This window comes from Bombina bombina, chromosome 3, assembly GCF_027579735.1.
Source record: "Bombina bombina isolate aBomBom1 chromosome 3, aBomBom1.pri, whole genome shotgun sequence".
Taxonomy (NCBI): domain Eukaryota; kingdom Metazoa; phylum Chordata; class Amphibia; order Anura; family Bombinatoridae; genus Bombina; species Bombina bombina.
Window position 1 is genome coordinate 232,869,649 of NC_069501.1, and position 21,089 is coordinate 232,890,737.

General features: G+C 41.2%; 1 protein-coding gene across 1 annotated transcript in view; it reads left to right on the forward strand.

Moving 5' to 3' along the window:
- SPAG5 (sperm associated antigen 5) overlaps window positions 1–21,089 on the forward strand; it is a 424,869-nt gene that overhangs the window by 356,913 nt on the left and 46,867 nt on the right. The window contains exon 23 of the mRNA XM_053705229.1: window positions 4,647–4,721. Within this exon, the coding sequence (XP_053561204.1) occupies window positions 4,647–4,721 (75 nt within the window). The remainder of the gene's footprint in view (window positions 1–4,646; window positions 4,722–21,089) is intronic.

Below are 21,089 nucleotides of genomic sequence, written 5' to 3' on the forward strand. Positions count from 1 at the left end.
TAACTTAACATAAGGGTCTCGGTGAGTCTCCTTTAGTATCTTGTAATCAAGGTTTAATATCTCCTGAGGGGGATAATTAAACAGGGTTTTTTTTAATCATGTTTGTCATGTAATTCAACCTGATTATGTGTGGTGTTAATTGGGCTCATGGTTTGGAACATTAAGGCCTCTGGAAGTGACGCAACCTTATGGTTGTGCGCTCTTTTTTTGGAATGTACGGTTCACCTTTTGGCTGGGCGTGATTACGTTCCGTCTTCCATTTCCGCTTTCCTGACCGTGTAGCAAAGGAGAAATTCTAGTCTGCAGGGGTCTGGTTCATAGGAGGTGATGAGTGCCCCAGCCATTGTGGGTGTCAGGTGCCGTTTAATTTTAATCTTTAGTCCATTTTTGCATATCCTCTATCCAGTTATGGAGGAATCTGATGCAGAGATTGTTTTAGTTTCAGAGTCTGCGTCCGGTGCCGAATCCGGATTGGCCTCACTGACACATGTCAACCAGTTATGTTCTTTTTTTTTTTTTTTTTTTTTTTTTCAAACAAGCTTTATTAGAATAAATACTGAAACATCACATAAACAGAGTATCAGACAAAAACATACATTTTGGGGATATTTGCACCCATATGAAATGCAATGAGGGTAATATTTAGATTAAGTTAAAGTTCAATTCGATGTGTCGATATGAGGAGGACCTCGTGAAACCAGTTATGTTCTTTATGCCATATGAGAGCGCCTTGTTCCTTGGGCTCAGGGAATCGAGGGAGGGCTGAGCCATCCGCCTCTGGGGGTCCCGTCCTCCGAGAGGCGAGTTCCCTACTGCTGCATACTTCTGCACATGCGGGCAACCCATTTTATGATTATTCCTCCATGCAGGGCGGCGTGTTCCCCCCAGAGGTTGCAGCACGTCTTCGCTTCCACGCATTTTTGGCAATTATTCATCTGCAGAGTCTTAACGTTTATTTGCGATTGTGTTCGTGCCCTATTGTCCCTGGTCTCCCGCCTTGGGGAGGACCTCTACAGTTTCCTGCGGGTGTAACTGTCCCTGAGTGTTGTGCCTTTTGTTACAGAATTGGGTGCCTTCGCATATTACTTAGACATGTTTTTCAGTTATTAAATGACCCTATGAGATCTTTCCCAGTTTTTGGAAGATCAGGGCTCTGTTTGGCTGGTCTTGCGGGTAGGCCTGTGTCTTCTTGGGTGTTAACCCCTGGGTTGCCTTATATTTTCTTTTTATCCGATAGTATGTTTTTTTATTTTGTTTGTTTCCTTCGGAAACCTTTTCACCCTGTATTCCTCTGTTTTGTATGGAGGTGATGTGGAGGCTAGCCCTGATCGAGGGGTTTGACCTTGAGGTATCCCTTGCTTTGTTGTCCAGAGACTGAGAGGTCTAGGGGCTCTAGGGTCGTTATACGACTTCTATCACCTTGCTCCTTGGAGCGTAGGACTTTAGCAAGGGGTGGTTCCTTCCTTCGGTTGGGACTTGCGAGTTCTTCTCGTTATCCGTTTTGATCTGGATATTGCATTCATATCCCTTGTGTCTGTTTTTTTTTGTCAGACGGGGTGTTCAGTTCTCGGGTATTGTTTGATATAACAATTGGGTGCCCGGACCGGTTTTCTCCCTGAGGCTTCCGGTTGCTCAGGCTTTGCTCTGCGTTTTCCTTTGTGGACCCAGTTATGAGTTGTTACTGGAATCTTAGGCCTATGGGCTGGTTTGGGGTTCCTCAGTACTGAGAACTTGAGCTATGTCCTTTACTCAATCTACCTGACCTGGTCATGGTTGGCCAGGTTTTCTGAGTATCTGTTACTCATTAGCTTAATGCGCCTTAAGGTTGGATTCCCCAGGTCAGCTTGCTAGGGTGACCCTTGGATTCACTGCTCTGCAGGCAAATGGGTTTACAGTGTCTCTGCTGCATCCATTACACAGGGGATGTGTGTTAGCAAGCTACTTTTAAGGGAGTCCTTTCCAAGGATATCTGTGTTGGGGATTGATCTCTCCTTTAGCCGGTGGCTTAGTGCCTTGTCAGATGTTGCCTTTCTGGCTCCATCCACTTTCTTAAGGGGTTATTCTCCTTCTGGAGCGTAGTCCCTTTCTTGGGGCTTCTCCTGGATTCAGGAGTTTGGAACTGTGGGTTAACTTATCGGAGAGGGGTGTCTCTCTGGGATGTTACGTTCCATCTGGAGTCTTGATGGCTCCAAGCTGAGACTTTGTTGAGCCTTTTTGCTAGATCCTTTGGGTGGGTCTACGGCCTTGTCTGTTTTCGGTGTCGGGTTGTACTCGTGCTCTGTGGGGATGGCTTTGGCCATTCTTCTGCTCGTTCTGGAGCTGGTTTCGGGTTTCTTCTGTTCCCCTGTTTCGGATTCGCTGATACTGGGTTGGTCCGACTGGTTGCGGGTTCTGAGAGACGTCATTTTCAGGATCTATTTGGACATAGTTACTAGCTCCCTAGGCTTACAGACAGAGGGGTCAAGATTACACCTCCTTTGGGCTCTAGGTGTAACCTCTTTTTCTTGAGGGGCCTCGATTAAGGTTCTGCGTTCTCCTTTTGGAGGCCTGTGTGTAGGTCTGGTGGCTAAGGTTGCCTAGAGCGTGCCCTCTGGGGGTTGCTTTTTGCAGTCTGTTCTTTTGTTGGCTGCTTCCACTTACTAGCAAGTATCCTCTGTGTCGTCCTGATGTTGACTCTGTGTGCTGACTCAGGGTTTTTCGTCTGGGTCTGTTATACATTTTTTTGTGATAGGATACTTTTGTATTCTATGTTTAGTTGCTGTGAGGACTCTGTCTTCAGTTGTCTTTCACTGCTTGCATGATGTTGGAGAGAAGACTTTTTCTGTCTCTCTGCCCGGTCTTATCCTGGGTTCTGCTTGGTCTAGGCGTTGCCTCCTTATCTCTTTTGGGCCCATTTGGGTCTTTGTGAGCTGGGCTCACTTTTGGAGGTTTCCTTTTATGGATTGTGGTGACCTTTTTGGTTTCCTTCGGTTCTCCTTTGCCTTGTCCCTTTGGGAGTTTAGTCTGGTATCCCCTTCATTAGTGTGGGGGGGAGTGGTGGGGGACCGACTGTTGGGCGACGGTGTCTCCTGCAGGACTGTTGGCTCAGTTGAGTCCGATTTGCTTGTCTTCTGGACTGTCTACAGGTCAGTGTCCTTGGGGCCTTTCCTTTTAAAATTTGTTTGTTGTTGGTCAGGGTTTCTGGCCTGGTGCCCTCGGTATGGGCCGCCTATTGTACCCTCCCGTCTTGGCATTCAGTGTCCTCTATAGCTTGGGTATTGTTTTCCCAAAAGTAATGCATGCAGCTGTGGAGTCTTTCCATTTAAGAAGAAAAACATAAATTATGCTTACCTGATGGAAAGAGTCCACAGGTCCCCACCCGTAATTTTTTTTGTGGGGCGTCCTTTATTCTTCTGGCACCTTTCACCTGATATTTCTTCTACTGGTCCTTGTTCCTCGGCTGAATTACTTGGGGATGAGGGGAGTTGGAGGAGTATTTAAGCCTTTAGCTGGGGTGTGTTTGCCTCCTCCTGGTGGCCAGGTTCTTATTTCCCAAAAGTAATGAATGCAGCTGTGGACTCTTTCCATCAGAAGAAAATTAATCAGGTAAGCATAACTTATGTTTTATTATTATTCCGCAGCGCTTAGTTCTCCTGTCTGAAAATATGAGAATATTTTTAATTTATTAGAAATCGGGCTCTTATTTTATCCATTTACAAATGTGGCATTTATGGGACATCTGTAATTGCTACATTTGAATTGCAAAATAAAATAAAACTCTCTGTATCTTAAGGGTTTCAGGGAACCTATTCTAAAGCCAAAAATTTATAGCCAATGTTTGGGTGAATTTTTTTTACCCTATCATTTTGTGTATCTTTTTAAAACCTCAAAGTACTTTGTCAACGGAAATGACCAGTCAGATGGTCATATTTTATGTGGAAGGTTTTACATGTATGCATATAATTGTGCCCCCTTTTCTTGTTATTTAATTCTGTAAATTGTGGGCTTTTCAATTACTGTTTAAAAGTAAAAGTGCAGACTACAGGCCTACTGCTGTATTCCACACAGTTGTTGGTTGCTCTAGTGACTCAATTATAGCTATCCTTAATTGACCTTCACACAGGAAGAAATTTATGTTACAACATGGTGGTGCCATTGATTTATGGACACTACAACCTTAAACTTATTGTTTTTCAATATTTAAACAACTAATATAATTAAAAAATACATCTGCATATTATACTCGGGTCAGTATTTGATTTGAATACATTATTCCATATAGCAGTTATTTACTATTAATAGCCATTTAAAAAGTTCTATGTTCATGATTTTTTCCTATTAATTAAATTATGTGATTTTGTTTTTATTAAAATTTAAACGTAGCATGTGCAAATGCTTAACCATAATTTTTTAAAAAAATCAAAACCAAAATATACCTGTTCAAGCTAGTCATGGCTCATTAATTATAAAACTTAAAAACTTGTGTGAAAATGGTTTAAAAATATTATCCAGTACTTCTATCAGTACTAGTTTTGTTTGATTCATAACAGTTTGCTGTGTAACAAAATTTATACTAAATACTATGCTACACAATGCTCATATATTTAGTTGTATATTGTATGATAAAATGAATACAATTTTATTTGCTTATTATTTTTTCCCCTTAGTTGGCAAAGTTAAGGTCAATGCTACATGATACAGAAAACACAAAGTCTGAAATTGTCCATCGAGCAATGAAACATGTAAGTAGATACAACAGTAATGAAATGTCAATAGTGTATTTAATGTGCAGGTTTCATAGTCTACTCTGATACTCTTAAATCATTAATTTTATATGATTTTATTGCACTGGATTTTTTTGATTTTTTTTTTTGTGGTTGTCCTCTATAATATCTATCTAATATAATACATATCTTTTCTTATTCTATGTTCCTATTTTTTACTTTGTAATAAAAAAAATATAGTTGCTGATGTCTGTCAGTATAATTACAGTTTTATTTTAGTTTGTTGGTGAAAATCTTTAGAAGTAGGTTTAATAATTCTCTCTGACAAATAAAGTAACATGCCTATGAACTCTTATGAAAAGGTAATTTTGGAAATATCATTATCTGGCTCTGACTTATTTTTATCCTCTGCAATTCACTGTTAATGTCTAACCTTCATAACATTAGTTCTTATGGCTTTTGTTTTGTTTTTGGCTTTCCTTTGCAATGCCTGGGTACCTCCCTAATAATACTAATAATAATATTAAACATTATTATGGGGAACTTCCGGGCAGTGGCCATGATAGATTGCAAGATTGTTTGCTGCTCCATGTCATCACTTCACTCTGCTCATAAAGCCCTTATAAATGCTCTATTGAGTTTCACTTGTAACTAAATGTTTTGCAGCAGAGAAAGACCTCTCGAATGATACCATTATTTTCTAGATTTGGTGCCCAACTCAGTCTACCGGAATATTACATAGGTTGCGGCCTACAACATAACCACCCGGCAGGAGGCCAGGGTGCTCCTTTCACTATGCAGTGACACACCACAAAAACACTGCGAGAAACCTATCTACAAAACTACAAGCTGATTATCCCCTGAAGCAGATTTAGCTGCCATGGAGCCTTCTTGCTTACTAAAAGAAATAAGCTGTTTGCTTTTTCAATACCAAGAGGTCTTCTCGGAAGCACTTCGTGAACTATCCTATAATCCCTCAGCAGATCCTACCTTGAACACCTCTCTGACTGCACCAGGGAGTAAACCATGCGATGACGGTGCAGTAAATAATCTGAAGGATGACTGACATCCCCCCAGACAGCCACACAGGTGGGGCTAACACTTTTACCAGCTACGGAGGGTATACCGGAGGTGGATAGCATTACAATCTGGAGGACCTCTCACTATACCTACCTACCACCACGCTGGAGCTATAAAACTTGAATTTGTTGCTCTTATCTCACAAACGACCAGTACAGAGACTCAATTGTGCCGGTCATGATCCAGAATGAACAATATGAGGAAGGGAACGCTAGAAAGCTAAAAAGGCTAAAATATCTAAAACAAAAGTAAATACAATTTATTGTATGATCACGATAAAAACAGCAAGTGAAGCTAAAATAACATATTAAAACCTACATGGATCCATGATAAGTCTGGAAGATTAATGACAGTGTTACAATGCGGGTGATATGGCGCAAAATCGCAAATGATGTGCAAAGTGTGCCAACATATGCAAATGATAAAGAATGCAATAAAACAAAAAAGTGGGTGGTAACCCAATCATAAAATAATTCCAAACACTTTGAGAAAAACAAGTGGTGTGAGTGATGGTCACAAATATACCTTAGTGTAAGTGAGATAAAATGTAAAAACAATAACACCAAAAATTATAACACCAAAAATAATATCAATGACAATAAATACAAAATTACAGTCAAATAGTGTCCAAAACAATAAGTCCAATGTGTCCAACTGTATATGGCCTAATGTGAAAGTGGTATCACCATCTTCAAAGTGGAAAAAATTAAAACATCAAAAAGAATCACACCAATGTGCAATGATCCAAATGAATATCCAAAAGTCAAGGTGAAAGTAAAAACAAAAGCAAAAATGAAAAAATCAGAAGATATACAGTGGTTGATCCTATGAACAAATGAAAAAAAAAATAGAAAAAAACGTGTCCTGAACCTGAAAAAAAAAACACAGGTTCAGGACACATCGTTTTTTCTATTGTTTTTCTATTTGATTTTTGTTTTTACTTTTCACCTTGACTTTTGGATATTCATTTGGATCATTGCACATTGGTGTGATTCTTTTTGATGTTTTAATTTCTGTTGCATGATGTACCGAGTCCACGGATTCATCCTTACTTGTGGGATATTATCCTTCCTAACAGGAAGTGGCAAAGAGAGCACCACAGCAGAGCTGCCTATATAGCTCCCCCCTTAACTCCACCCCCCAGTCATTCTCTTTGCTGGCTCTAAGCAGGAAGGGTAAAGTGAAAGAGGTGATAAACTGTTTTTTATTTTATCTTCAAGCAAGAGTTTTTTTTTTTTTAAATGGTACCGGTGTTGTACTATTTACTCTCAGGCAGGACATAGATGAAGATTTCTGCCTGGAGGATGATGATCTTAGCATTTGTAACTAAGGTTCACTGCTGTTCCCACAGAAGCTGAGGAGTACAGGAAAACTTCAGTGTAAGGAACGATTTCTTGCTATACAGCAATGAGGTATGTTCAGTCATATTTTCTGCAGAGACTGTGTTAACTCAGAAAGGCTGACAGTATCCCCATTAGGGGAAGGGTAAGCAGTAATCCTAGTATGAAAGAGGCTTTACTAGCTTGCATGAAGGGCTAAGTTTTTTTTTTTGGACACTTAGTTTGTTTATTAGAAAGTGACAAACGTTTGTTCTGGGAGTAATGTTTTTTATATTTATGGGAACGTTTGCTTGAGGGGTCATTTGGCTTATTTAGGGTTGTTATAACCCACATGGTTTTCAAACATAGTTTGCTAGATTTGTGTAGGCCCCAGCAACATCGAGTGAGGTGGGCGGGGCCTATTTTTGGCTGCACTAAAACTACAGTCGCTGGGCTGTGCTTTTGGCACTGCTCTTACCCGGACCATGAAGACAGGAGTGGGTTGATGAGTTTTCTACCGCAAGCACACATCCGCAGTAGGTATGGTATGGAAACCAACTGAACTATGCCATACATTTCCAAAACTACTGCCTATCAAACTATCTTTTGGTTGCCAAATATGTGGACTCACTCATTAAGCGCAGTTCACCCTTCCTATAATTATAGCCTAATGATGGCAACTGAGCCTGATACACAGGGAAAAGTTGGTCTACTAGATGCTTGTACTGTTCTTATAATTTTAGGCAGAACTATTTTGATAATTACCCCTTAGAACATTGGTGGTAGTTTATGTTTAAAATTCAGATTGTTTGCATTTACCCCTATTATCAAGTTTAGCAACAGCTAATACTTTGGAGGATTTCATTACCTATAATTCACTGGGCTTATAAAAGTTTATTGAGTATATCTGCTATTTTACTGTGAACCCCCTCCCTTACTGGCCTATGCCATTATACATTAGAAACCATACCTGTAGGTTTATCAGTTCTAATAGCTGTTTTCTGGAATTGCATAGCTATTAGAGACTTATACAAAACAAAAATATTTGCCCTTTCATCATTACCATATTTCCACGTGAGAGTACCTTTTATGAAGACTGTTGTTGTCTAAACACTTATGTCTCTCATCAGGCGGCAGCCCAAGATTATATATGTATCTCACTATATGAATATATGTAGGAATACACAGTTATTAACTATTATAAGTGTTATGTTTTACACTGAAATAACTTCACTAACCTAGTTTTCAGGCTTCCCTCTCCTCTAGTGCATTCATGCTAAACATATTATGAGACATCTTTCACACTTTTGAAAAACACTGATTGCACATGATATCACTAGATGTCAGCTAGTATATTGATCATAATATAATCAGTGGACCTGGTATTAATAGTCTACTAGTTTTAGGCTTGCTCACATTAGAATTGCATTTTGCCACCTAGATAATTATGTGTATGGCCTCAGTTTCAGAGCAATAGCAATGTTAGTATACATATTCTGCTTTAATTTTAACCTAGACAATGATACTTAGGCCTCTTCCTTAGTCTTAATGGTGCGCCACCTGCTGCCGGAGCGGTGCGTCCTATTGCTAATCACAACCCGAGGATCCTCTCTATAAACAACTGTAATACTATACCTGGGTAATCCTTATGTCTGCATTAAACCTTAAAGTTTTCTAATCAAAGATTGTGCTCACACTAATCTACAGATTTAGGACATTTATCACATGAGGTCTTCATAGTTTATAGGTTTATCACTTAACTGATGCAACTAATCTACCACATAGACAAGGTGAATGTGCTAAAGGTGTGACAATTAATACAGCTTTGTCTGGATATAAGCTAAATAAGGGGATTTCTTAATACAACCTTCATGCCGCTATCTTGGTTCATTGAATTTAATATACTCTGTATTTAAACGACAACTGGTCACACCATGTCAACCTTGACCTTCTTGCCTCATTATCCTTAATTTACATCTCTAAATACGCTGTTTTAACAACTAGCTGACTCTCAAATCATTGTCAAATGATCTAATATTGCTCAGAAACTGAGAGATAATACATTTTCTTCCAATTCATATATTGTGACTCCCCTTATAATATACATGTTCTTGGCTCCATATTAATCCCCTCAGTTCCTCCAACTACCGCTTTAATTTTAATAAGGTGTTCTTCGATTGGCTACTGCTCTTCATGGAAGGAGTTCCTTTTATTACTGTTATTACTCTTATTATTTACAACCTAATAGGGGATAATCGGACATATTTCAACTAATAACATACAACCATGTTGAATTCTAACATACTATTTAAAGCGTGCATTATTGAAGTTAATTATAAAAAAAAAGGTTTGTTTCTCCAACATAGGTGTGTCCGGTCCACGGCGTCATCCTTACTTGTGGGATTTTCTCCTCCCCAACAGGAAATGGCAAAGAGCCCAGCAAAGCTGGCCATATAGTCCCTCCTAGGCTCCGCCTACCCCAGTCATTCTCTTTGCCGTTGCACAGGCAACATCTCCACGGAGATGGCTTAGAGTTTTTTGGTGTTTAAATGTAGTTTTTGTTCTTCAATCAAGAGTTTGTTATTTTAAAATAGTGCTGGTATGTACTATTTACTCTGAAACAGAAAAGAGATGAAGATTTCTGTTTGTAAGAGGAAAATGATTTTAGCAACCGTTACTAAAATCGATAGCTGTTTCCACACAGGACTGTTGAGATGAAGTAACTTCAGTTGGGGGAAACAGTGGGCAGACTTTGCTGCTTGAGGTATGACACATTTCTAACAAGACTCGGTAATGCTGGAAGCTGTCATTTTCCCTATGGGAACCGGTAAGCCATTTTCTTAGTTTAAGTAAAAGAATAAAGGGCTTCATTAGGGCTTAAAAAACTGGTAGACATTTTTCTGGGCTAAAACGATTACTTTACTAAGTATATTTGGCAGATTATTATTTCCTATAGTCGACCCCAGAAAGGACTTATAGCATACAGTCCCCAAGGTCGAGGGGGCGGTTTCTACTCTAAACAAACGCACTTCTATTCCTATAGAAGATAGTTGTGCTTTCAAGATCCTATGGATTAAAGGTTAGAGGGTTTGCTTAAAAAGATGTTTGTTCAGCAAGGTTACCTTCTACAACCAATTTCATGCATTGTTCCTGTCACTACAGCTGCGTGTTTCTGGTTCGAAGAACTAGAAAAGTCGCTCAATAAAGAATCTTCGTACGAGGAGGTTTTGGACAGAGTTCAAGCTCTTAAATTGGCTAACTCTTTTATTTTAGATGCCGCTTTGCAATTAGCTAGATTAGCGGCGAATAATTCAGGGTTTGCTATCGTGGCGCGCAGAGCGCTTTTGCTTAACATCCCTTTCAAGGGTAAAACACTGTTTGGCCCTGACTTGAAAGAGATTATTTCAGACATCACTGGGGGAAAGGGCCACGCCCTTCCTCTGGATAGGTCTTTTAAGGCTAAAAATAAACCAAATTTTCGTCCCTTTCGCAGAAACGGACCAGCCTCAAATTCTACACCCTCTAAGCAAGAGGGTAATACTTCTCAAACCAAGCCAGCCTGGAGGCCGATGCAAGGCTGGAACAAGGGTAAGCAGGCCAAGTCACCTGCCACTGCTACCAAAACAGCATGAAGTGTTGGCCCCCGATCTGGGAAGGATCTGGTGGGGGGCAGACTTTCTCTCTTCGCTCAGGCTGGGGCAAGAGATGTTCAGGATCCTTGGGCGCTAGAAATAGTTTCTCAAGGTTATCTCCTGGAATTCAGGGAACTACCCCCAAGGGGAAGGTTCCATGGGTCTCAATTATCTTCGAACAGGCATTCTTACACTGTGTAGAAGACCTGTTAAGCATGGGAGTGATTCATCCTGTTCCATTAGGAGAACAAGGGATGGGTTTTTACTCCAACCTGTTCATAATTCCCAAAAAAGAGGGAACATTCAGACCTATTTTAGATCTCAAGATTCTAAACAAGTTTCTAAGGGTTTCATCGTTCAAAATGGAAACCATTCGAACGATCCTTCCTACCATCCAGGAAGGTCAATTCATGACCACGGTGGACTTAAAGGATGCGTACCTACGTATTCCTATCCACAAGGAACATTTTCGGTTCCTAAGGTTCACCTTTCTGGACAAGCATTACCAGTTTGTGGCACTTCCATTCGGATTAGCCACTGCTCCAAGGATTTTCACAAGGGTACTAGGGTCCCTTCTAGCGGTGCTAAGACCAAGGGGCATTGCAGTAGTACCTTACTTGGACGACATCCTGATTCAAGTGTCGTCTCTGTCAAAAGCAAGGGCTCATACGGACATTGTCCTAGCCTTTCTCAGATCTCACAGGTGGAAAGTGAACATAGAAAAAAGTTCTCTGTCCCCGTCAACAAGAGTTCCCTTCTTGGGAACAATAATAGTTTCCTTAGAAATGAAGGTTTTTCTGACAGAGGCCAGAAAATCAAAACTTCTAAGCTCTTGTCAGGTACTTCATTCTGTTCTTCTTCCTTCCATAGCGCAGTGCATGGAAGTAATAGGTTTGATGGTTGCGGCAATGGACATAGTTCCTTTTGCACGAATTCATCTAAGACCATTACACCTGTGCATGCTCAGACAGTGGAATGGGGATTATACAGACTTGTCTCCGACGATACAAGTAGATCAAATAACCAGAGATTCACTCCGTTGGTGGCTGACCCTGGACAACCTGTCACAGGGAATGAGCTTCCGCAGACCAGAGTAGGTCATTGTCACGACCAACGCCAGTCTGGTGGGCTGGGGCACGGTCTGGGAACCCCTGAAAGCTCAGGGTCTATGGTTTCGGGAAGACTCTCTTCTCCCGATAAACATGATGGAACTGAGAGCGATATTCAATGCTCTCAAGGCTTGGCCTCGACTAGCAAAGGCCAAATTCATAAGGTTTCAATCAGACATCATGACGACTGTTACATATATCAACCATCAGGGGGTAACAAGGAGTTCCCTGGCGATGGAGGAGCATCCGGGGGAGTGGGAACTCCATCTGGAAATCTTTGCCCAAATAACTCAATTATGGGGCATTCCAGACATGGTTCTGATGGCCTCTCGTCAGAACTTCATGGTCCCTTGTTACGGGTCCAAATCCAGGGATCCCAAGGCGACTCTATTGGATACAATAGTAGCACCTTGGATCTTCAACCTAGCTTATGTATTCCCACCGTTTCCTCTCATTCCCAGGCTGGTAGCCAGGATCAATCTGGAGAGGGCTTTGGTGATCTTGATAGTTCCTGTGTGGCCACGCAGGACTTGGTATGCAGACCTGGTGAATGTGTCATCGGCTCCACCATGGAAGCTACCTTTGAGACAGGACCTTCTTATTCAGGGTCCATTCGAACATCCGAATCTGGTTTTCCTCCAACTGACTGCTTGGAGTTTGAACGCTTGATTTTATCAAAGCGTGGGTTTTCAGATCCTGTAATAGATACTCTTATTCAGGCTAGAAAGCCTGTAACTAGAAAAATTTACCATAATATATGGAAAAAATATATCTGTTGGTGTGAATCTAAAGGATTCCCATGGAACAAGATAAAAATTCCTAAGATTCTTTCCTTTCTACAAGAAGGTTTGGAGAAAGGATTTTCTGCGAGTTCTCTGAAGGGACAGATCTCTGCTTTATCTGTTTTACTTCACAAAAGGCTGGCAGCTGTGCCAGACGTTTAAGCGTTTGTTCAGGCTCTGGTTAGAATCAAGCCTGTTTACAGACCTTTGACTCTTCCCTGGAGTCTTAATCTAGTTCTTTCAGTTCTTCAAGGGGTTCCGTTTGAACCCTTACATTCCGTAGATATTAAGTTATTATCTTGGAAAGTTTTGTTTTAGGTTGCAATTTCTTCCGCTAGAAGAGTTTCTGAGTTATCTGCTCTACAGTGTTCTCCGCCCTATCTGGTCCATGCAGATAAGGTGGTTTTACGTACTGAGCCTGGTTTTCTTCCGAAGGTTGTTTCCAACAAAAATATTAACCAGGAGATAGTTGTACCTTCTTTGTGTCCGAATCCAGTTTCATAGAAGGAACGTTTGTTACACAATTTGGACGTTGTCCGTGCTCTAAAATTCTATTTAGAGGCTACTGAAGATTTTAGACAAACATCTTCTTTGTTTGTTGTTTATTCTGGTTAAAGGAGAGGTAAAAAGCAACTTCTACCTCTCTTTCCTTTTGGTTTAAAAGCATCATCAGATTGGCTTTTGAGACTGCCGGACGGCAGCCTCCTGAAAGTATCACAGCTCACTCCACTAGGGCTGTGGCTTCCACATGGGCCTTCAAGAATGAGGTTCCTGTTGACCAAATTTTTTAAATTATATACTTTTGCTTCTTCGGAGGCTATTTTTGGGAGAAAGGTTTTGCAAGCCGTGGTGCCTTCCGTTTGGGTGACCTGATTTTCTCCCTCCCTTCATCCGTGTCCTAAAGCTTTGATATTGGTTCCCACAAGTAAGGATGACGCCGTGGACCGGACACACCTATGTTGGAGAAAACAGAATTTATGCTTACCTGATAAATTACTTTCTCCAACGGTGTGTCCGGTCCACGGCCCGCCCTGGTTTTTTAATCAGGTCTGATGAATTATTTTCTCTAACTACAGTCACCACGTTACCATATGGTTTCTCCTATATATATTTCCTCCTGTCCGTCGGTCGAATGACTGGGGTAGGCGGAGCCTAGGAGGGACTATATGGCCAGCTTTGCTGGGCTCTTTGCCATTTCCTGTTGGGGAGGAGAATATCCCACAAGTAAGGATGACGCCGTGGACCGGACACACCGTTGGAGAAAGTAATTTATCAGGTAAGCATAAATTCTGTTTTTGAGGCCCAAAAGTGGTCTCCCTTATTTCATGATAATCTTCACTATCAGTTTCATTTGGTTGTTTACTAATGTTTATTTCCCTTTCTGGATTGCCTGTATACACTTGATATTGTAATGTACTTGAAATTCATTGTAATTTTTTATGTTTTTTTGCCTATATGCCTCAATAAAAAAAATATATATATATTAATACAATAAAAATATAACACAATTATATATATATATATATATATATATATATATATATATATATATATATATATATATATATAACAATACAAATATATTCTTTTTTTTTTGTTTAACTGAGAATGAATATAATAACTAGTTATATGGTATTGTGTCTAACCAGGATACAACCTCTTAGCTTATTTTCACACAATGTTTTCCACTAGTATATCAGTCTGTTCCCATTTTAAAACTTGTATAGTCCTGCTCAGACAGTTCTCCGAACAAATTACTTTTCCATCTAAAGGGGAGGAGAGTCCACGGCTTCATTCATTACTGTTGGGAATTAAGAACCTGACCACCAGGAGGAGGCAAAGACACCCCAGCCAAAGGCTTAAATGCCTCCCCCACTTCCCTCATCCCCCAGTCATTCTTTGCCTTTCGTCACAAGAGGATGGCAGAGAAGTGCCGAAGATCAGAGTAGTCTCTTATGGAGGGTAGTACTCTTCGCATTGGGACTAGTCCGGAGATGAAGGGAGAGTCTTTCTGCATAACCATCTTGACTCATATTAACAGCTCCACAAGCAATCAGCGTTGACGAGTTTCGCTGCCTGCTTTTCTTCTACAAGATACGACGAGTCCACGGATTTCATCCTTACTTGTGGGATATTATCCTCCTGCTAACAGGAAGTGGCAAAGAGCACCACAGCAGAGCTGTATATATAGCTCCTCCCTTCCCCTCCACCCCCAGTCATTCTCTTTGCCTGTGTTATACTAGGAAGAGGTAAAGCGAGGTGTTAGTTTTAGTTTCTTCAATCAAGCTATTTTTTATTTTAAATGGTACCGGTGTGTACTATTTTTTGCTCATGGAGACATGGAAGAAGATTCTGCCCTGAGGTGAATGATCTTAGCACCTGTAACTAAGATCCATGTTGGTTCCCACAGAACTTCTGAAGGTAATCCAAGGTAAATCTTCAGTGTGAGGAACGGTTCATGCTATGAGCAGCATTGAGGTATGTGCAGCCCTTTATTTTCTGAAGAGACCTGATAGCTCAAACTGGCTGACATTTTTTTCCCTGCAGGGGAATGAGGTAAAGCAGTAACCAGTTATAAGAGGGGTACTGACAAACCTATCGTTATGTTTATGTGACATTTAGGCTAAAGATCATTGTTTATAGACTTAAGCAATGTGAAAGACACTGGGAGGCTTAACGTTTTTTTTGGTTGACAATACGGCCGTAGGTTGTGTGTTAAGGGGTGAAAGATTCCACGTGGTTTATACTCAGACCGCTTCTCCATGCGGTTGTTTGAGTTTTTTACATAGTCGTCCCGGTGGGCGGGGCCTATTTTCGTGCGCTCTTCACTGTGACTGTAATAGCAGGCATTAGCTCCGGTTGAGGCCAGACTACTATTTAGTTATCCGGATCGTTGTTACGTCAGTTGATAGTACACTAAGGGTAGGTAGGTGCAGGGGTTCTTTTTGTTACGCTTGTTAAAATTAACATGTTTTAGGCATAAATGTCTCTTAGTGGTTAATTTCTCCTTTTATCTTGGGGATGCAATATATTTGGGAACGTTTGCTTAAGAATTGCGAATTTTAAAGCTTTAATAACGTTTTTGGAGCAGTTTGGAAAAATTGTGTACTTTTTATTTCTTAAAGGCACAGTACACGTTTTTTTTAAAAAAATTAAATAAATAAAGTGTTTAACGACTTTTGTGGTTATTGCTAGTCTGTTCAACATGTCTGACATTGAGGAAAATCATTGCTCTATGTGTTTAGAAGCCATTGTGGAACCCCCTCTTACATTGTGTACCTCTTGTACTGAAAGGGCCTTACATTGTAAAGAGCATATTTTAGGTAATGAAAGTGTGTCTAAGGATGATTCTCAGTCTGAAGAGAATCAGGATATGCCATCTAATTCTCCCCAAGTGTCACAACCTTTAATGCCCACACAAGCGACGCCAAGTACCTCTAGTGCATCTAATTCTTTTACTCTGCAAGATATGGCTGCAGTTATGTCAACTACCCTTACAGAGGTATTATCTAAATTATCAGTGTTACAGGGTAAACGCAGTAGGTCAGGTATTAATGTGAATACTGAATCCTCTGATGCTTTATTAGCTATTTCCGATGTACCCTCACAGTGTTCTGAGTTGGGGGTCAGGGAATTGCTGTCTGAGGGAGAAATTTCAGACTCAGGGAATGTGTTACCTCAGACAGATTCGGACGCTATATCCTTTAAATTTAAGCTTGAACACCTCTGTCTGTTGCTTCAGGAGGTTTTAGCGACTCTGGATGATTGTGACCCTATTATGATACCACCAGAGAAATTGTGTAAGATGGACAAATATCTAGAAGTGCCTACTTACACTGATGTTTTTCCGGTTCCTAAAAGAGTTTCGGAAATTATAAAGAAGGAATAGGATAGATCAGGTATACCGTTTTCTCCCCCTCCTAATTTTAAGAAAAGGTTTCCCATATCAGATACCATTCGGGACTTGTGGCAAACGGTCCCTAAGGTAGAGGGAGCTATATCTACCCTGGCTAAGCGTACAACTATACCCATTGAGGACAGTTGTGCTTTCAAAGACCCTATGGATAAAAAATTAGAGGGTCTCCTAAAGAAATTGTTTATTAATCAGGGTTTTCTTTTACAACCTACAGCTTGCATTGTTCCAGTAACTACTGCAGCAGCTTTTTGGTTTGAAGCTCTGGAAGAGTCTCTGAAGGTTGAGACTCCATTAGATGACATTTTGGATAGAATTAAGGCTCTCAAGTTAGCTAATTCTTTTATTACTGATGCCGCTTTTCAAATTGCTAAATTAGCGGCGAAACATGCAGGATTTGCTATCCTAGCGCGTAGAGCGTTGTGGCTCAAATCTTGGTCTGCTGATGTGTCATCAAAAACTAAGCTTTTAGCTATTCCCTTTAAAGGTAAGACCCTTTTCGGGCCTGAATTGAAGGAAATCCTTTCTGACATTACAGGAGGTAAAGGCCAATGCCCTACCTCAGGATAAGTCTGTTAAGATGAGGGGTAAACAAAATAATTTTCGTTCCTTTCGGAATTTTAAGGGAGGACCTTCTGCTTCCTCTTCCTCCACAAAGCAGGAAGGGAATTTTACCCAATCTAAGTCAGTCTGGAGACCCAACCAGAATTTGAATAAAGGTAAACAATCCAAGAAGCCCACTGCTGCTACAAAGACAGCAAGAAGGGGTGGCCCCTGATCCGGGACCGGATCTAGGGGCAGACTTTCTTTCTTTGCCCAGGCTTGGGCAAGAGATGTTCAGGACACCTGGGCACTAGAAATAGTGACCCACGGTTATCAATTGGAATTCAAGGATTTTCTCCCAAGAGGGAGGTTTCATCTTTCAAGATTATCTGCAGACCAGATAAAGAGAGGCGTTCTTACGCTGTGTAAAAGACCTTTTTACCATGGGAGTAATTTGTCCAGTTCCAAAATCAGAACAGGGACAGGGGTTTTACTCAAATCTATTTGTGGTTCCCAAAAAGAGGGAACTTTCAGACCCATTTTAGACCTCGTGTCTAAAATGAACGATGGGACTATATGAACAATTTTACCAATGATCCAGGAGGGTCAATATATGACTACTGTGGACTTGAAGGATGCTTACCTTCATATTCCTATCCACAAGGATCATCAGTTTATAAGGTTTTCCTTCCTGGACAAACGTTATCAGTTCGTGGCTCTTCCCTTCGGGTTGGCCACAGCACCCAGAATCTTCACAAAGGCTCTAGGGTCTCTTTTGGCGGATCTCAGACCGCGAGGCATAGCAGTGACGCCTTATCTGGACGATATTCTGATCCAGGCGTCAACATATCAACTGACAAAATCTTACACGGACACAGTGTTGTCTTTCCTGAGAACTCACGGTTGGAAGGTGAACATATAGAAGAGTTCACTTGTTCCACAGACAAGGGTTCCTTTCTTGGGAACTCTGATAGACTCGGTAGCCATGAAAATATTTCTGACAGAGGTCAGAAAATCAAAGATTCTAAATACTTGCTGAGCACTTCAGTCCATTCCTCGGCCATCAGTGGTTCAGTGTATGGAGGTAATTGGATTAATGGTAGCGGCAATGGACATCATTCCGTTTGCTCGCTTTCATCTCAGACCACTGCAGCTGTGCATGCTCGGACAGTGGAATGGGGATTATGCAGATTTATCTCCTCAGATAAATCTAGATCAAGAAACCAGAGACTCTCTCTTCTTTGGTGGTTGTCACTGGATCATCTGTCCCAGGCCCTCGTGGGTGATAGTGACAACGGACGCCAGCCTTCTGGGCTGGGGTGCAGTCTGGAATTCCCTGAAGGCTCAGGGTGTTTGGACTCAGGTGGAGTCTCTACTTCCAATCAATATTCTGGAACTGAGAGCAATATTCAATGCGCTTCTGGCATGGCCTCAGTTGGCTTCGGCCAAATTCATCAGATTCCAGTCGGACAACATCACGACTGTGGCCTATATCAATCATCAGGGGGGAACAAGGAGTTCCTTAGCGATGAGAGAGGTATCCAAGATAATCAGTTGGGCGGAAGCCCACTCTTGTCATATGTCAGCAATCTACATCCCAGGAGTAGAGAACTGGGAAGCGGATTTTCTAAGTCGACAGACTTTTCGTCCGGGGGAGTGGGAACTCTACCCTGAGGTATTTGCCTCATTGATCCTCAGATGGGGCAGACCAGAGTTGGATCTGATGGCATCTCGTCAGAATGCCAAGCTTCCACGTTACGGATCCCGGTCGAGGGATCCTCAGGCCGAACTGATAGATGCCTTGGCAGTGCCTTGGTTGTTCAGCCTAGCTTATGTGTTTCCACCATTTCCTCTCCTCCCACACGTGATTGCTCGAATCCAACAGGAGAGAGCTTCAGTGATCTTGATAGCGCCTGCGTGGGCACTCAGGACTTGGTATGCGGATCTAGTGGACATGTCTTCCCTGCCACCGTGGAAACTTCCGTTGAGACAGGACCTTCTCATTCAAGGTCCTTTCCAACATCCAAATCTAATTTCTCTGCAGCTGACTGCGTGGAGATTGAACACTTGATTTTATCGAAGCGAGGATTCTCTGATTCGGGTTATCAGTACTTTGATACAGGCTAGAAAGCCTGTCACTAGAAAAATCTATCATAAGATATGGCGTAAATATCTTTATTGGTGTGAATCCAAGAGTTACTCATGGAGTAAAGTTAGGATTCCTAGGATTCTGTCTTTTCTCCAAGAAGGATTGGAGAAAGGGTTATCAGCAAGTTCCTTAAAGGGACAAATTTCTGCGTTGTCAATTTTGTTTCACAAACGTTTGACAGATGTGCCAGATGTTCAGTCTTTTTGTCAGGCTCTCTCTAGAATTGAGCCTGTTTTTAGACCAATTACTCCTCCCTGGAGTTTAATTTTAGTTCTTCGAGTTCTTCAAGGGGTTCCGTTTTAACCAATGCATTCCATAGATATTAAATTATTATCTTGGAAAGTTCTGTTTTTGGTTGCTATTTCTTCTGCTCAAAGAGTTTCTGAGCGTTCAGCGCTAGTGTGATAAGCCTTATCTCATATTTCATTCTGATAAGGTGGTTTTATGTACTAAACCTGGTTTTCTTCCCAAGGTTGTTTCCAATAAGAATATTAATCAGGAAATTGTTGTTCCTTCCTTGTGTCCTAATCCTCCTCCTAAGAAGGAGCGTCTGTTACATAATCTGGACGTGGTCCGTGCCTTAAAGTTTTACTTACAGGCAACTAAGGATTTCCGTCAATCATCTTCATTATTCATTGTTTATTCTGGAAAGCGTAGGTGTCAGAAAGCTACGGCTACCTCTTTCTTTTTGGCTGAGAAGTATCATCCGCCTGGCATATGAGACTGCTGGACAGCAGCCTCCTGAAAGAATTACGTCTCATTCTACTAGGGCTGTGGCTTCCACATGGGCCTTTAAAAATGATGCATCTGTTGAACTGATTTATAAGGCTGCAACTTGGTCGTCCCTTCATACTTTTTACAAATTTTACAAATTTGATAATTTTGCTTCTTCTGAGGCTGTTTTTGGGAGAAAAGTTCTTCAAGCAGTAGTGCCTTCTGTTTAGGTCTCTGTCTTGTCCCTCCCTTTCATCCGTGTCCTGTTGCTTTGGTATTGTATCCCACAAGTAAGGATGAAATCCATGGACTCGTCGTATCTTGTAGAAGAAAAGAAAATTTATGCTTACCTGATAAATTGATTTCTTCTATGATACGACCAGTCCACGGCCTTCCCTGTCAATTTAAGACAGATTATATTTTTTATTATTTACAACTTCAGTCACCTCTGCACCTTTTAGCTTTTCCTTTCTCTTCCTATAACTTTCAGTCGAATGACTGGAGGTGGAGGGGAAGGGAAGAGCTATATATACAGCTCTGCTGTGGTGCTCTTTGCCACTTCCTGTTAGCAGGAGGATAATATCCCACAAGTAAGGATGAAATCCGTGGACTCGTCGTATCGTAGAAGAAATAAATTTATCAGGTAAGCATAAATTTCCTTTTTACACTCAAGTCCATGTCAGGAGCGAGGCTACTAACCTGTCACACTTGAAGGACCGTGTTCCTGTTCCACGGCGTAGATTCTGGTAAGATTGTTTCATTTTTTTATTACATAATGATAACACGGAAGATAGGGTCACAGTGTGAAGCCTTTTATCTTTAAAGAATCAAGGGTTAATATTCCTGGAAAGGGAATTATTGAACGGGGGGGTTGTACATGATATTGTTTGTGTCATTGCTGCGTTATGTGCAAGATGAGGCTCTGGCAATGTGTGGAACTTTCAGGTGACTTACTGGAGTATTGCGCTGCAATTTTTGGCGCGTTTTCTCCCTAGGCAGGGGCAGTCCTGCCAGACATTCCGTGTGACCGGGTGTGGCTATCTCTTCCTCTGTTGAACAGCGGCGCAGGAGACAAAATGGTTTCTGTAGTCTGGGTTATAGGAGGTGGTAAGTGCCCTGGCCATTCTAGGTTATAAAGGTGTCTA